Genomic DNA, 16,360 nt, shown 5'->3' on the forward strand with positions numbered 1-16,360 from the left:
AACAGGGAAAAGAAAAATTCTGGATCAGGCCCCGCTGGCCGGGCGGAATACCCAATGAAGACTCGAACATGTCTCAGACACTCAAGTTATTTTTACCCATTCATTCTTCAAACTAGTTAACTAAGCCCGGTTAGGGAGCTGAGCTTCTCCGCGATTAATTTACTTGCCACTCTTCCTTCCTTCTTTTCCCCCTTACACCGATCCTACCTACTACATACCTTACTCGACCTTCACCTCCCTCTCCTTTCCTTTGTTTAACTACCTCCGTGTCTCCAAGTTTCCACTTTCGTTAATAAGCCATCATGGCAGCCATCAAGGAGACTGTCTCCCAGTTGATCGAAAAGTTCCAAGGCCCCGCCGAGGATGCGCCCCGCGAACCCTCCGCTGAAGAACTGCAGACGCTCCAGAAGCAGTACTCCGACGCCGGCCAAGGGCATGTCTTTGCCTTCTTCGACGAATTGAGCCCCGTCGAGAAGTCCCGGCTCTTCCACCAGCTGGCCACCTTCAACCCCACCCGCATCAACGAGCTGGCCACCACCGCCCTCAACCCTCCCCCCACCACCGCCGAACAGACCGCCGCCTCGCTGGAGCCCCTTCCCGATGTGGCGACTGCGTCGATCCTCGACTCCGACCCCGCCGATCTCCAGAAATGGTATGACGAGGGCTTGAAGCAGGTCTCCCAGAACACCGTGGCGGTCGTGCTCATGGCCGGTGGGCAGGGCACCCGTCTGGGCAGCTCGGCGCCCAAGGGTTGCTTCGATATCGGGCTGCTGAGCCAGAAGTCCCTGTTCCAGTTGCAGGCGGAGCGGATTGCGAAGCTGCAGTCCCTGGCGCAGAAGACTCATGGCGTTGCGCAGTCGACCATCCCCTGGTATATCATGACCAGTGGGCCGACGCGGAAGCCTACAGAGGAGTTTTTTGCGAAAAATAATTTCTTTGGCCTGGATAAGAAGAACGTGTTTGTCTTTGAGCAGGGCGTGCTCCCGTGTATCTCTAACGAGGGCAAGATTATGATGGAGAGCAAGACTAAGGTGAGTGCGATCCTGTGCAATCCCAGCAAGCTCTGACACATGCCTCTAGGTTGCTGTGGCTCCTGACGGCAACGGCGGTATTTACCAAGCCATCCTGACCTCCGGCGCACGCGAGGACATGCGCCGCCGAGGCATCCAGCACATTCACGTCTACGGGGTGGACAACTGCCTGGTCAAGGTGGCCGACCCCGTGTTTATTGGATTCGCCGCGTCCAAGGACGTGGACATTGCCACGAAGGTGGTGCGGAAGCGCAACGCAACCGAGTCCGTGGGCCTGATCCTGCAGAAGAACGGCAAGCCAGACGTGGTCGAATACTCGGAAATTGACAAGGAAACCGCCGAGGCTAAGGACCCCAAGCAACCGGATGTGCTCAAGTACCGCGCCGCAAATATCGTCAACCACTGCTACAGCTTCCGCTTCCTCGAGTCCGTTGAGAACTGGGCGCACAAGCTGCCGCACCACGTGGCGCGCAAGAAGATTCCCTGTCTCGATACGGACACTGGCGACGCGGTCAAGCCTGAGAAGCCGAATGGCGTCAAGCTGGAACAATTCGTCTTTGACGTGTTCCCCCTGACTCCCCTGGATAAGTTTGCATGCCTCGAAGTTCTGCGCGAGGAGGAGTTTTCTCCGCTGAAGAACGCACGCGGCACGGGTCAAGATGACCCGGACACCAGCCGGGCCGACATCATGAAGCAGGGACAGCGGTGGGTTGAGAAGGCCGGCGGTGTGGTGATTACGGAGGGAGATGCGTTCGGGGTGGAGGTGTCCCCGCTGATTAGCTACGTATGTTACCGTGATGAATGGCCCTCCCCCATCCGATTATCTGATCATACTGACTCGTGCTAGGGCGGCGAGAACCTCGAATTTCTTCGCGGGCGGGAGATCAAGGCCCCGGCGATCCTGGAGAAGGAGGAGTAAAACCGACCACCTTGAAAAACGGCGTCGTCTCGGAAGCAATGTCTGGCTTAGCATACCGGGGGGACATCTCGATTGGTATACAACTGCTGTGCTGTTACAAAGAAATGAAAGCAAGAAATGAATGATTGTATTGCTCTGGAATGGATCTACCACTGCCATTTCTGGGAGATCCCGGAATGCAGGGTCAGAAATACTTCTCCTTTTCCCGAACTCTACCTAAAGCTCTACCTATCAAGAGTCTCGTAGTATAACTATCGCCTGGTCGTAGTCGTCTCTATATAGGTAGCTCGCCTTAGGCAATACGGAAAGGCCCGGGAGCTAAACGGCGGTTTGCCTGGTTTGCACGCGCCCACCATTTCCCTCGTCTTCGCTTGTCATCTCTCGGCTTCCCTGCAATCCAATTCTCTTGATCGATTCTCTCTGCTGGCCCGGTGTGTGAGTGCTGAGAAGTGGTTTTCCTTCTGGTTGTTGTGTTGTAAGTCCATCCGGCTTTTTTTGTGCGTTTGAGTGTTGCCAGCCCGCTTTTTCTTTTTTTTTTTTTTTTTTTTTTTGTGCAAATTTATTTTGGTGTCGGTGGGCTGGCCAGAACATGCTCGTTTTTCTTTTGACCCCAAGGTTCTCATTATTCTGATTGCTGACCTGACTTCAAGAGATCGACTCTGATTTGTTTAGGAAAGGCTGAGTGAGTACCCTCCACGCTGCTCGTTTCGTCCTGTCGCTCTGCTTTTTTAACCCCGCGGATCGGCCGTTTCGCCCGCCCTCGGTCCCTGCATCGGTGATGCTTCCTGTCATCCATCTACCACGGCGATGAGCGTGATGCCGAGCATGGATCCCATCCAAGTGGACTTGAGCGGAAGGGCGCGGATGGATATGGCGATACTCGACTGGTCATCCAGTGCTGACTCTCGTCCTGGGTAGATTCTCGACAAGATGATGTTGTCCCGTCGCGCGTGCTACAAGTGTGGCAATATCGGCCACTATGCGGGTTAGTATTGAAGGGTACCTCTCATCAGCGCCTCAGACTAATCTCTGTGTAGAGGTCTGCTCGTCCTCGGAGCGTCTCTGCTACAACTGCAAGCAGCCTGGCCATGAGTCCAGCAGCTGCCCTCGTCCTCGCACGACCGAGAGTAAGCATTCTCTTCTTCTGTTTATCAATGACTCCGTCTGACAATCCTCCAGCCAAGCAGTGCTACAACTGCCAGGGTCTCGGCCACGTTCAGGCTGACTGCCCCACGCTCCGCGTGAACGGTGGTGCCAATGGCCGCTGCTACAACTGCAACCAGCCCGGCCACCTCGCTGTACGTTGAATCATATTCCCATATATCCAGTGCAATGCTAATTCCAAGCCCAGCGCAACTGCCCCAACCCGGCCGCTCCCGGTGCTGGTGCTGGCCGCCCCGCGGGCCCTCGTTTCCAGGGTGGTTTCCGCGGCGGCTTCCAGGGTGGCTACCCTCGCGCCGCGACTTGCTACAAGTGCGGTGGCCCCAACCACTTCGCCCGGGACTGCCAGGCCCAGGCCATGAAGTGCTACGCCTGCGGTAAGCTGGGCCACATCTCCCGGGACTGCACTGCTCCCAACGGTGGCCCCCCTCAGCTCCGCCGGCAAGGTCTGCTACAAGTGCGCCCAGGCCGGCCACATTTCTCGCGACTGCCCGACCAACGAGGCCGCCGCCCAGCCTCCCGTTGATGCTGCCGCTGCTGTTACCCCTGTCGCTGCCCCTGTTGCTCCTGCTGCTGCTGCCCCTGCTGCTGCCACCGCCGCTGAGGCCAGCACCGAGGCTGCCCCCGTTGCGGTCGCGGCTCCCACCACCGCCGTCGCATAAACGCGCGGGTTCCGACCTTGTCTCCTCCTGGAATCGCCCGGATTCCCATTTCCTTCACCTGATTATTCTGTATTACGATCCACATTGCCTTCAACGCCCCGGTCGGTCCTTACTTCTTCCTCCAAAACGAGCGCGACTTTCTCTCCACCCGTTATTTCTTCCTGTGCATATTTTTAAAAACCCCACCCCCTCTTGGGACGGTCTTGGCTTTGATTGAATCTTTTTTTTTATGTATACGACGAACAAGGAAAAGTCTTTCTGTTCTGTTATGATGTCCCTCTTCTCCGCAGGGTCCCGTCTTACGAATTGGCGTCTTTTGTCGATTGTTTCTCCGGATGATCTTTCTCGATTTTGATGAACTATAAAACACCCTTCTTACCCTCTGATTGGTTGCGATTCCCCCGAATGGGCCAAGGAACGAGAGAGCGAGAGCGAGGAAGAGAGAGAGAGAAGAGAAAGAGAGCAGCAGCAACAACGAGAGGAGCACGAGCAGATCGGGTGGGGAATGATGTGTGGAGAGAGAAAGCGAATGATGAATGGCATGTGTGTTTTGTATCCAGATGGGTGACGGGCAGATGTCCTGGCTGAGATCATTCGAAGCGCGAATCCAACGAATTTCCATGAGTTTACTTTTTATATTTCTATACAGTAGTCAAGTCCCCGTGACTTGGTGTCTCTCGATACACACCCTTTTCCCTTCTTCCCTTCCCATCATTCCCAATCCCATCTCTTTTCATCCATTCCTCCCGTCCCATCAATCAAAATGCCAGACTCCGACTCCAACGACGATTTCAACGATGAGGTACATCCCCCTTCCTCTATCCATCCCCAACCCATCAGTTATCTAACACAGGCTGCACAGAGCTTCATCGTGGACATCGACAGCATCCAAGCCCACGGCATCGGCGCAGCTGATATCACCAAGCTGAAAGCCAATGGCTTCTACACTGTCGCAGTAAGTATATCCCCAGTCAAGTGGAATGCACCCTGCCATCCTGACGCACGCTTCAGTCCGTCCACGGCGCCACGCGCAAGACACTCATGAAGATCAAGGGTTTCAGCGAGATCAAGGTCGAAAAGATCAAGGAGGCAATTCAGAAGTGCCTGGTCAATTGCCCCCGTATCCCAAAAATGTCAGGTACAAAGTTTCTGATACGGTATAGCCGTCTGCGTCGGGGTTCATCACAGCCATGGAATTGCTGCACCAGCGGAAGAAAGTCGTGCGCATCTCAACTGGGAGCAAGCAGTTTGACTCGATCCTCGGAGGGTGAATATATCACCCAACTCCCTGCACGATCGTCTCTTAACACAATCTCCAGCGGCTTCCAAAGCATGAGCATCAGCGAAGTCTTCGGCGAATTCCGCTGTGGCAAAACCCAGCTCTCGCACACCATGTCCGTAGTCGTGCAGCTGCCCAAGGAAATGGGCGGCGCGGAGGGCAAAGTCGCGTACATCGACACGGAGGGCACGTTCCGGCCTGAACGCATTGCTCAAATCGCCGAGCGCTTCAGCATCGACCCGGACATGGCGCAGGAGAATATCGCGTACGCGCGCGCGCTCAACAGCGAGCACCAGCTGGAGCTGCTCAATATGCTCAGTCGCGAGTTTGCCGCGGGCGAGTATCGTCTGCTGATCATTGATAGCATTATGAATTGTTTCCGGGTGGATTTCTGTGGACGCGGCGAGTTGGCGGATCGACAGCAGAAGCTGAATCAGTTTCTGATGAAGCTGGCACATATGGCTGAAGGTGAATTCTCTCGGAAACCTCATGAGTCTTTCTTGGGTGCTTGCTTACTCTACTTGCAGAATTCAATATCTGTGTTCTGATGGTTGTTTCTGATTTCCCATTTACCTTCTCAGATCATATTACTGAGATTTGTCCCAGACGAACCAAGTCCAGAGTGACCCTGGTGCAAGTTCCCTCTTTGCTGGAGCCGATGGCCGCAAGCCTGTTGGTGGACACGTTCTTGCCCATGCCTCCACGACCCGAGTTCTGCTCCGCAAAGGCCGAGGCGACGAGCGGGTGGCTAAAATCCAGGATTCCCCTGGTAAGATCACCGGTGTTGAGTACTGTCATTTATTGATCCTTCCCAGATTGCCCTGAGCGAGAGGCCACCTACGTGATCACGAACGGAGGCATCAATGATCCTGACAAGATGTGACGACGGATGGATGGATGATCGATCTGAATTTCTGAAGGGAGTAGCGGTTGCAACTGCTGTGATTTATTTTTTATTTTCCAAGATGATTGCCAATCCTGTATTTTTACACCAATTCAATGTATCTTTTACTTATTCCAGAAGCATAGTAGGGCCTTGCAAGCCCTAACATAGATGTTGATGGATCCACCGCCTTGACTTCCGCTCCGTCCATAGACAGGCAGAATTTTGCCGCAGAAAAAAAGCTGCTCGCCTCAACAACGAACCACTCCCAAACCAAAAATGAAGGGAGAATCCGTGGAGATAGCAGGGTATACCACCCTCCCCCTGCTTTTCCCAGAAACTCGCACATTCCCCAAGTCGGCAACCCATTATCTCTACCTGCGCCCCCACGAGCCTCGCATCCCCGACCCAGATTCCTCTCGGTCGCTCTTCGTCGTCAATATTCCCATCGACACAACAGAAACACATCTGCGCCATCTGTTCGGAACACAATTATCCGCCGGTCGCGTTGAGAGGGTGCATTTCGAAGATGTGCCGACGAAAAAGCACTCCGCCGAAGCCGCCACGGAGGGCAAACTCTCGCACCGCAACAAGAAACGCAAGCGCATCACGGCCGACGACCTCCAGTCCACCCTAGACAGCATCACTCTCCCCTCCACCTGGAACCGGCGGCTTCAAAAGAGCGGCGCACACGCCATCGTCGTCTTCGCCGACAAACCCAGCATGGAATCTAGCCTTAAAGCCGCGGCGAAAGCAGGCAAACGGGGGCCGAAGATCATCTGGGGTGATGGAATCCCAGAGGACCGCGTGCCCGAGCTCGGGTCGCACCGGTATTCGAGTCACGAGCGCATGCGGTACCCCGATCGCGCGACGCTGCTGCGCACAGTGAACGAGTACATGACCGCCTTCGCAGAGGTCTCTGAGGCGCGGAAGCGCGAGGAAATGAAGAAGACCCAGGAGCCAGACGAGGATGGATTCGTCACTGTCACGCATGGACCGAAGTTGAACTCTGTTGCGCGTGAGGATGAGGTCAAGGAGTTGATCGAGAAGCAGAAGCAGAAGAATGCGGGTCTGGAGGACTTTTATCGGTTCCAGTCTAGGGAGAAGAGGAAGGCAAGGCAGAATGAGTTGCTTCGGCGGTTTGACGAGGATAAGCGGAAGTTGCGGGATATCAAGGACCGGAGGGGAAAGATCAGGGTAAGTCTTTCTTTCTCTTGTTCATTCTGCAGGTACTAACCAGTCTGTGCAGCCTGAGTGAGGTGTGCTATTTGGCATGGATGGCGTTTAGGGTGTTTAGCTGCGTATGAGTAAGTCATTCTTTTTTTTTCCCCGTTCCTGTTAAATCTCCAAGGATGAGTCCGCTGGGGCCAGAGTAGCAAGACGCGCCGTGTGCGCTGTCATGCCATGCCTGCAAACACCAGCGATTATTCCAATCTTCTCACCTTGTCTGACCTGGAGTCTACATTGCGTTTTGGCGACAGAATCTTATTTGTGGCATATACTAATGGTTTGCTAGTTCACATACTTCGGTTCTATTGTGTCTATTTTATCTCCTGTCACTACTACATACTATCAGTCAATGAACATGATGTTATTCACCTAAAATCTATACTCTGGCACTCCCGCACAGACCAATGAGGAGCTAGGCTTGGCATGACATCTTCACCGCCGCCAACCAACTACACTTCCTGCATCATGACATAGAGGAACTAACCCTCACACTGCCCGTCAATAATTCACAGAGCGTCAAAGATAATTCAGAACTCCTGTTATCACCTGATCTCAAAATGGCATCTAGTTGTCGGGGTTAGGGCTCCCACACGGCCTGAGGCACTCGATCAACGACATCCTCGGCGCTGACGAAGCGCACGACAATCTATTCATTTTGACTGCATAGACACATTGCTCTTCTCTCGACTCTCGCATCCTTCTCATCTGCTTAATTCATTTCTCTCGAAATGTCGGAAACCCACGACTCCGAGGAGGACCTGGCGTGGGAGGACGTGCCCATCAGACATAAGCACGTGCCGAACAATCCCGATGTCAACATCATGACAGATCCTTTCCTGACCCTGAAGATGCATCCGACCAGCTCGGATACACACCCTGTTCGGCCTCCGCCCGACTTCCCGCCGGGAGACATGTGGGTAGCCAAGCCCATCTCCCTCCCGCCCCAGCGGGAGCAGCCTATCCCAGCGGGCTCGGACGAGGAGACCCAGACGCGGAACCGCCTCGAAAAGGAAATTGAGAAAGTCATCTATCGCGCTTCGAAGACCAGACTGGGTATTCGTGTTCCCAACGCCCCGCCGTCTCAGCGCGCCTACGAAACCTACAAGGAACTGGCGCTGGATATGGACAAGGTCATTGACAAGATCTGGGCCTGTGGAACCGGTAAGCCTTCTTCGCATGTATCCACTGATAACTTCCTTCGTTGCTGATGGGAATATACGTGTCCAGCTTCTCTCCAAATCTGGCCCTTGCTCGGCGTCGCCGATCAGTGCACTGCGTATCTCAAGTACTTCTGCTTCGACAGCTACCACACCCTGTGGCTGTTCAACAAACTTGACGTGGTCTTCTCCGCCCTAATTACAGGCGTGCACCCTCTCACCGGCGACCCCCTACCCGGCAGCGAATCCGGGCAGCCCCTGGTGAACCAGACGCTGAGGGTTCGCATCCGGAGCGTGGCCGAGCGAGGTCGCGCCACTGTCATGTCGCGCCTCCCCGATAACCAGGCCGAGGAGCTCTATGACCCCCGCCTGGACTTCCCGGACGCATCCCAGGACGAAATCGACTTCTACGACCGTGACCGCAAGCTCGATTTTAATTCGAATGGCGGGGTGAGTCGCTGGTATCTTGAGTCGAGCGCCGTCTACGTCAAGACCATTACCCTGCTGGGGGATAACGTCTTTTCGAACGAGACTCAGTAAGCATTCTTCGGAGTGTTGGGCGGACTTTCCCTTTCCCTTTCCTTTCTTTGTCGTTCTTCGAGGTAGACATCTGCTGGTCTTCTTTTCTAACATTATCGCCTTGACATAGCACCCAGTATTTCTATTACTGGTGTCTGAAGCAGTGCATTCTGAATGGTGCCCAGAGCCGCAACCCTAACATCTACTTGTACCTTCATTGAGTTGGGACTCCTTTGCAGCGCATTGCTGTCTACTTTTCCAGTCTGAAATGACGTGGGACTTGCTTTTTTCTTTTTATGCAGGCGTAAATGCTACATCTTCCAAGGTGAAATGGGGCTATTTGTATTTCTTCCATGTCGTTAGTTAGCAGATTCAGTTGAATTTAAATTCCTCTCGAGCTGGGCGCGGCACTCGGTTCCAGATGATCACCAGGTTTTGGCGATGTCGAATAGACAGTTGCAACGCCTCAATAACAGAATCGTCCGGATTACCCAAGTTCTCAAACAATTTCTAGCAACAGCCAGAGGGCGGACCAGTGGTGTTGTCCTGGAGGATGGATACACACGAAGGCGCGGGAGATCGGACCGGGTCCAAGAGCAGCATCCATCGGAAAGGTGTTCAGAACATTCTCTTTGTAGACCTCGTTGACGGTCCTAATCGGAGAGAAGTTTGGAAGGGCCTGGCGTAGCTGTGGCAGCAGAGGATTTCCCAGTACCGCAGCCCATCGGGGATCTAGGGCTAAACGGATGGCCAGGATCGTCACCGGAATGTGAGACTGCTTGTTGAGTATGAGCCAATCGAACAGAACACCAGGCTCTGCCACAACATTTGGGAAATGTTAGCTGTGTCCTGGTATACTTCCAGGCCAATCACATGATGTCCACGGAGAAACCATGCTGGCTGCAGATACTGGGTATCTGGTCTTTTATAAGCTCAATCAGGCAGCCAATCTTGAAGTAATGGTACCGTCCTTTTATACATCACTGTATGAAACTTCCTATATTCCAACTGATGCACTCATAACTATCACAATACATAATAATGGGCTGAGCCCTGAAAGTGGATCCTACGCTACCCTACTCTGCTCCGCCCCAAGGCTAGGTCGGCTAGTGATGTCCGCCTGCCGAGGAATAATAATGCCTCGCATCAGTCATTGTTTCTGGGAGCTTCTCCGAGCATCGGTGGTTGTCGTCGTTGTTGGGGCCAGCTCGGGGCTGCTTTCCATGGTTCGGGGGTGTTGGGTAGATCATTGGGCAGGTCATCACGGTTGTGTTATCCAGCACAGACGGGGACATAGGGATATCTACTGAGGGAGCCATGCAAGGTGTGCCGTTATGCAACCGGAGGAGATCAACTGATCCTCTCACCACCCCCTTGCTCCTCTTCGCAGTCCGTCAATCATCCTGACAGCTTTCTACGACTGTTGACAAGAAGCTGAAGATGGAGTGCGAAATCTCTGCTTGGGCCGTAATTCTAATACGAGCCATCGGCCCATCCAGCCCAGCCAATAAGCAGGCTGGGACGGCCTCCCGCACTCCCATGGTTCTGGTTCTGGTCGATGATGGAGTCGGCCACCCGGCTGAGCCAAGGCCTGTGACGTGACGTATCTCGATGCCGAAGCACAAACAACGGCGTCCTTGCTTCGTGGGCTGCACTGCGGTGACCCGAGAAATCCCACCAGACAGCACCAAAAACCTTGCCTCGAGGAAGCTTGGGTAGGTAGGCTTGCCCGGGTTGATTATTTGGGTCTTTCCATGGTTCCGTGGCGTGTGGTGGAGTCGTCTGTTCCGTTTGTTCCTCTCTTCAGCTGCAGCCTGCGAACGGCACGATTACCTCAGCCCAGCGGTGATCGATTCCAGGAAAAGTGACGAGTCAGATTCTGTCGGGGCCGCGACAGGAGAGGTATCCTTGCATAGGGAGAGCGAGCTACAGGAGGATGGATTCGGGAATAGTAATAATAGGAGTAATAATAGGATTCAATACGATAGAGATCGCAGTAGAAAACAAGAGGGCCTTCATGATTATACATAGTAGTTTACGGGGTGTACGGTATTGTTACAGCCTGAGATTTCCATTCTTCTGCCCCTCTTCTTCTCTTCTTCTTCTTTCCTCTTTCCTTCTCTCACCCCTCTCTCCCTTTTTCTCGTTTCATTATTCACGGTTTGCGGATTTCGTTTCTGTCGTCCTGCCGTTTTTTTCGCTCGGGAGTTTGTCTTTGCTGTTTAGCTTCTCCTCGCCCTTCGTCGTCGCATCTCGTCTCTTTCGGCGGAAATCCACGGTAGCTTTATCTGGGTGAGTCTCTCGCGTCCCCATCATCAGTCGCATCGTCCGGTGCCCCTTCATCACTGTCCCCCGGTCGTCCTTCCTGCCCCTCATCCCCCGGAGTCGCTGTCCGGGTTCATCATCGCCAGCGTGCGGGCGCAACGCCCCAACAACCCGCTCAGCACACACGACCGAATAGCTTGATCGCAGTGTTCGGTTCGATTCTCAGCCACGCAATCGCTTGTCTGCACTTCCAAATCATCGCCAGCGTCAGGAACACCGCGCCGTCGCTTCGCTCGCCCGGTCGCGGAGTCGCGCTCCATCCACCACCGTCCAGGACTCGTCTTGCTGCACTCGTCGCCATCGTGGAAGCACCCACTCTCAGCTTGCCGCGTGATGCGCCCCACGATTTTTGAGGAATTCGAGGATCGGAGATGGAGATGGCGGAATCGCGCCGATATGGGAATGGATTTGGCCGAAAACGGTGTGCGCATGGCGATTGCGGGTGGGCGGCGAGCCGGAACGGGGGAGAGATGGGTCTCGCGCATTCGAATCGAACAACCTAATCGCGCGTTGCCAGGCGATGCGATCGCCCTCGAAATCTCCGATCGACGACGGCCCCGTACACGATGTTCCTGAAGACTGGCCTTGGCGATTTCCGGCGTGACAATGCACCCTGCGGCTGAGCTCGGATCTGGCGCTGCGATCTTTGCCTTGAATGTGCTGGGGTTCCCGACGAGCCCGCTCCACAACATTTTCTCATTTTCTTTCATACCCATCTTTTTCTAACATTAGCCTTTTTGCAGGAAACCTCGCGCTCCGCGTCTGTTTTTTTCCGGGTTCTTCAATCTTACGCCGGTCCTTCCTTAACGACCCTACGAAGTCTTAGTCGCCTTCTATCGTTACGTCGATTTTCTTGATCTCTTCGCCAAAATGTCGTTCCAGAACTTCGATTCCTTCCCGAACCAGGCCGACGGCGGTGCTGCCGCTGCTGGTGCTCCGGCCCCTGCCGACACCACCATGACCGGTCAGACTGACCCCGCGGCCGCTGGCTTCCAGGGTCCTGCTCCTGGTGAGCCGGCCGCTGGCGCCGTGCCCCAGCAGGGTGCCGATGGCAAGACCACTCTCTGGATGGGTGAGCTCGAGCCCTGGATTGATGAGAACTTCATCCGCAACCTGTGGTTCCAGATGGGTGAGCAGGTCAACGTCAAGATGATCCGTGACAAGTTCTCTGGGTAGGACCTGACCCTTCTCTTCAAAAGTGTCCCAAATGATCCTAATGTTGGTAGTAGGAGCAATGCTGGCTACTGCTTCGTGGACTTTGCCTCTGCGGCTGCCGCCGCCAAGGCCCTCTCTCTGAACGGCACCCCCATGCCTAACACCAACCGGGTTTTCAAGCTGAACTGGGCGACTGGCGGCGGCCTTGCCGACCGCAGGTGAGCATGCTCTTGATCATCTCCCATGCAATTACTAACCCACCTTCTAGCCGCGATGACCGTGGCCCCGAGTACTCCATCTTTGTCGGTGATCTCGGCCCGGAGGTTAACGAATACGTTCTCGTTTCGCTCTTCCAGAGCCGCTTCCCGTCCTGCAAGTCCGCCAAGATCATGACCGACCCCATCAGCGGCATGTCCCGTGGCTATGGATTCGTCCGCTTCTCCGACGAGAACGACCAGCAGCGCGCCCTCACCGAGATGCAGGGTGTCTACTGCGGCAACCGCCCCATGCGCATCTCCACCGCGACCCCGAAGAACAAGGGCCCGGCTCTTGGCGGTGGCCAAGCTGGCATGGGTGGTATGCCCGGCCCCGCTGGCATGTACCCTCCCATGGGCGGTCCCCCCATGGGCTTCTACGGCGCTCCCCAGCCCATGAACCAGTTCACCGACCCCAACAACACCACGGTGTTTGTCGGTGGTCTTTCGGGCTACGTTACCGAGGATGAGCTCCGCTCGTTCTTCCAGGGCTTCGGCGAGATCACCTACGTCAAGATCCCCCCAGGCAAGGGCTGCGGGTTCGTCCAGTTCGTCCAGCGCCACGCCGCCGAGATGGCCATCAACCAGATGCAGGGCTACCCCATCGGTAACTCGCGCGTCCGTCTGAGCTGGGGTCGTTCGCAGAACAACTCCGGCCCGGCCGGCAGCCCCTACCGCCCGGCTCCCCCGCCGCCCCCGATGTACCCCTCCATGGGCATGCCCCCGGCTCACCAGTACGGCGGTTTCGCTCCGATGAAGGTTAGCAGTCACCCAGGCAGCCCGGCACCGGATCGCACCTGAAAGGACTTGGGCTGACACTCGCCACAGTAAGCGTTCCCTTTAATTGAAAGCACCAGCAGGAGTTGTTTGCGTCATTCCCAATGATGGTTCCCTTTGTGTGTCATAACAAATTTGCTCTGGTTTCTGTCCGAGGCTCGGCTCTATAGCTCTTGATGAGCATCTCCTCTTCTGGGCTACGCATTCCGTTCTACGTGAGCGCTTTTTTCATTTAGCAGATCTGAGCTTCTCTCCCATTTCCGCTGATCCGTACTGTTGTTGTTGGTGTTTCGTGCCCTCTGTCTGATGCTTTCGTGTTTTCCCGCCCTGGGCCTTTTGTGTTTTGCGTGTAACGGACGTCTGAATTGTTTCATGCTTTTCTCCCTATACTCCCTTGGGTAGGCATTCTGCGAAAAGTTTCATATCTCCCCCTCGCCGTTCTCTTATTTTCCTTTTGTCTTTCCTTTCCCATCAAGCAGCCAAATTGAATTCTGTCTGTTTTCATTCTTTCTCTCTTTCTGTTAGACTGCCTTACGACTTGACTTGTACAACACGCTCTCTGTTTCGTGCGCCTCCGGCGTTTGTCGATTCCCAGCTCTTTCGCCGTGGTTTGTTCTCTGTCTTGCATTGTCCTGTGCCCGTCAATTTTCCCTTGTGGGCGAAAGGAACTGGATCCGACTCGTGCTGGCCTCGTCGTAGCCACGATTCCTGTTCTGTGGGATAGGCGTATTGCCCGTTTGTTGTTCGTAAGTGATTGATTTGATGGTGGGCGTCAGTCTGTCTTTCTGATTCCTCTTTTGTCTGTTGTTGCTTTAATGAGGAGTAATCAATAAACCCTGTTGCGTCTTCTCTGTATACTTCCTTCCTTCCTTCCCTCTCCACGGCAGGAGTGACTACTGGCCCTGGTGTGGACCAGTCGGCTCTCTCTTTCTCCTTCATCTTCCTCTCTCCGTCCATCATCATGCGTTACGAAAACTGGGACGTGCTCCTCTTCCCGGAGACGTGCAAGACCCCCATGCAAGAGTTCAAAACCCAGTGCTTCGTTACCAAAGACAGAGGTTGGCTGGCCCCTGCTGCCCTGATTCTTGCATTCTTCCAATCATTCAGACTAACACCACGAGCATACATAGAATCTCCCTATCTCCACACCCCCAGCATTGTCACCCCATCGTCTTACTACGCCGCCCAGGGAAATTTCGGCCAGCTGCCCATCCTGACAACATTTATCCCGAGTCTTCCGCCTGACGCCCCGTTCCGAGTCTCGATTCATTCATGGGAGAAACCACGACCCAGTCGGTTTATCGAATCTCTCATGCAGCCGGATGATCTGTTGCTCTTTGAAGCGAGAGTCTTTGTGGATGGGCTTTGCACCGCGTGAGTTTTAACCTTTTGGGCTGTGGACTGAGTGGACTTTGTTTGGACTGATGCTGATTTGGGTGTAGGGGAAGCATTTTCGGCCAGCGGACTGCTTGGCCCCATGTTATTGGTAAGATTCCCTGTATGGGAGATTGGCATACTTGGACTAATCCGTTTGACAGACCTCAGCTCGCGCATCGATCGAAATGGCAACCAAGACTTCCTACGATTCCCGCCGTTCCACCCTGACATACTCGAACAGCGTGGTTGGAATGCCGAGGACATGCAGGGCAGGATCAGAGTGGTCATTTCTGAAGGTTTCGCTCGTCCGCATCGCGACCCTCCCTTCGAGCGGGTGAAGGATGCTATTGCGCTCTCGTTTCAGCATGCGCCGATTGGTAAGCTTCTAGAATTCCCTTCATTGCTTCTCTCTCTCTTATCCTGATGTCAGATGTGCTGGAATACTCCAACATTGCCTGGCCAAATTCGTCGATGTGGACTCCGGCACCACGGAATGCCTTCAAGTACAGCTCGGCCAGTGGATACAGCGAGTTTGAACCAGAGGATGCTCATACTCATTCGCCAAGCAAGCAGGGTCAAATCATGGCCACGACGAACAGCCACTCCAGCGGCCAAATTGGTGGCCAAATGAGGGTCTACAACGCCTGGGCCCCTGGTCGGGACTTTCCCATGTCCATGACGCAGTGGCCGTATCAGCGAGACCCGCGATGGGGGGGATACCACGAGCCGCCGCACCCGGGACCGGCGATTGCGATTGATCCCTATATCTCTGAAGTTACCTGGCGCCAACGAGGCGCCCGTTCCTCTCGCGAAGACGTTCCCATGCCCGACTACACCGGATCAAACTCGTCTGGCAGCCGTGCGATCTCCAGCATGACTGGCATCAGCTACGAACACAGCAAGCAGCCCAGCATCATTGCTCTGATGGATGACGATCAGTATCACCAGCTGATCCAGACGCTCAGCCCTAACAGGACACTCCCCGATGGTCATGTTACGTCGACTTCCTCGTCCGCAATCGTACCAATGGGCACGAAACTCTCGGCCGCAGCTGACGCCCGCACTGCAAGCTATGCTCGGACCAGTACTGCTACCCGTTCGGCTCTGCGTGAGGTCTCGCAGCCCAGCACCCGGGAAGTCTCTGGGTCGAGCATGAAATCGAATGCCCCGGCCGATCCCACGCTGGAAACAACCACGCCTTCCAAACCGCATGTCAGTCCAAGCGGCAATGTCAAGAGCCGGAAGGAGGGACCTGATAACAAGGAGAATGGAGATGATAACCAAACGCCTCGCCGAACTTCTGGAAAGAAGTGCACGCCGCCTTCGACGAGCAAGCGTCGCACGAGTGGAAGTGTTGAGAAGTCGAGCGAGAAGGCGCGGAAGTCTGCTGCCACCGCTGCCGCGGCTGCTGCTGCTCTTGTCGATGCCACTCCCACCAAGCCGCGTGTCACCAGTGACAACAGCATCAAGAGCATGTCGGGGGCATTTGATGACCTCGAGACTGTCAGTGAGAAGAGCTCTGTCCTCACAGAGATTGACTGATGAAGTATATTTTACACTGATCGACGGCATCGCCTTGTTCGCTCGCTGACAGTATTAGTATGCTGGTATAGATTAGGGCAAAGAGGTAT

At 54.7% G+C, this 16,360-nt stretch overlaps 8 protein-coding genes across 8 annotated transcripts; 7 read left to right on the forward strand and 1 right to left on the reverse strand.

The window, feature by feature from the left end:
- Window positions 1-302: 302 nt before the first annotated feature.
- On the forward strand, window positions 303-1,950 carry N7474_010497 (UDP-N-acetylglucosamine diphosphorylase; the record flags this gene model as incomplete). The annotated part of the gene is made up of 3 exons (XM_057201907.1): window positions 303-1,031; window positions 1,081-1,815; window positions 1,879-1,950. The coding sequence occupies 3 exons, from the start codon at window positions 303-305 to the stop codon at window positions 1,948-1,950; spliced, it is 1,536 nt and encodes a 511-aa protein (XP_057048178.1).
- A 930-nt stretch (window positions 1,951-2,880) lies between these two features.
- Window positions 2,881-3,637, forward strand: gisB (putative zinc knuckle nucleic acid binding protein; the record flags this gene model as incomplete). The annotated part of the gene is made up of 4 exons (XM_057201908.1): window positions 2,881-2,935; window positions 2,988-3,077; window positions 3,130-3,248; window positions 3,302-3,637. The coding sequence occupies 4 exons, from the start codon at window positions 2,881-2,883 to the stop codon at window positions 3,635-3,637; spliced, it is 600 nt and encodes a 199-aa protein (XP_057048179.1).
- An 899-nt stretch (window positions 3,638-4,536) lies between these two features.
- Window positions 4,537-5,935, forward strand: N7474_010499 (recombinase DMC1; the record flags this gene model as incomplete). Its single annotated transcript, XM_057201909.1, has 8 exons — window positions 4,537-4,575; window positions 4,636-4,728; window positions 4,785-4,880; window positions 4,937-5,040; window positions 5,093-5,520; window positions 5,580-5,602; window positions 5,659-5,821; window positions 5,868-5,935. 8 exons carry the CDS (start codon window positions 4,537-4,539, stop codon window positions 5,933-5,935), a joined length of 1,014 nt encoding a protein of 337 aa, XP_057048180.1.
- A 279-nt stretch (window positions 5,936-6,214) lies between these two features.
- N7474_010500 (putative ribosomal small subunit assembly protein) lies at window positions 6,215-7,193 on the forward strand (the record flags this gene model as incomplete). Its single annotated transcript, XM_057201910.1, has 2 exons — window positions 6,215-7,132; window positions 7,185-7,193. 2 exons carry the CDS (start codon window positions 6,215-6,217, stop codon window positions 7,191-7,193), a joined length of 927 nt encoding a protein of 308 aa, XP_057048181.1.
- Window positions 7,194-7,893: 700 nt separating this feature from the next.
- On the forward strand, window positions 7,894-8,862 carry N7474_010501 (uncharacterized protein; the record flags this gene model as incomplete). The annotated part of the gene is made up of 2 exons (XM_057201911.1): window positions 7,894-8,326; window positions 8,393-8,862. The coding sequence occupies 2 exons, from the start codon at window positions 7,894-7,896 to the stop codon at window positions 8,860-8,862; spliced, it is 903 nt and encodes a 300-aa protein (XP_057048182.1).
- Window positions 8,863-11,213: 2,351 nt separating this feature from the next.
- N7474_010502 (uncharacterized protein) lies at window positions 11,214-11,858 on the reverse strand (the record flags this gene model as incomplete). Its single annotated transcript, XM_057201912.1, has 1 exon — window positions 11,214-11,858. One exon carries the CDS (start codon window positions 11,856-11,858, stop codon window positions 11,214-11,216), a length of 645 nt encoding a protein of 214 aa, XP_057048183.1.
- Window positions 11,859-12,036: 178 nt separating this feature from the next.
- N7474_010503 (RNA-binding protein) lies at window positions 12,037-13,376 on the forward strand (the record flags this gene model as incomplete). The annotated part of the gene is made up of 3 exons (XM_057201913.1): window positions 12,037-12,338; window positions 12,396-12,539; window positions 12,590-13,376. The coding sequence occupies 3 exons, from the start codon at window positions 12,037-12,039 to the stop codon at window positions 13,374-13,376; spliced, it is 1,233 nt and encodes a 410-aa protein (XP_057048184.1).
- A 937-nt stretch (window positions 13,377-14,313) lies between these two features.
- Window positions 14,314-16,271, forward strand: N7474_010504 (uncharacterized protein; the record flags this gene model as incomplete). The annotated part of the gene is made up of 4 exons (XM_057201914.1): window positions 14,314-14,726; window positions 14,795-14,838; window positions 14,891-15,106; window positions 15,160-16,271. The coding sequence occupies 4 exons, from the start codon at window positions 14,314-14,316 to the stop codon at window positions 16,269-16,271; spliced, it is 1,785 nt and encodes a 594-aa protein (XP_057048185.1).
- Window positions 16,272-16,360: the final 89 nt, after the last annotated feature.

Source organism: Penicillium riverlandense, assembly GCF_028828495.1.
Source record: "Penicillium riverlandense strain IBT 135883 chromosome Unknown utg000009l_segment0_segment0, whole genome shotgun sequence".
NCBI classification, from domain to species: Eukaryota; Fungi; Ascomycota; class Eurotiomycetes; order Eurotiales; family Aspergillaceae; genus Penicillium; species Penicillium riverlandense.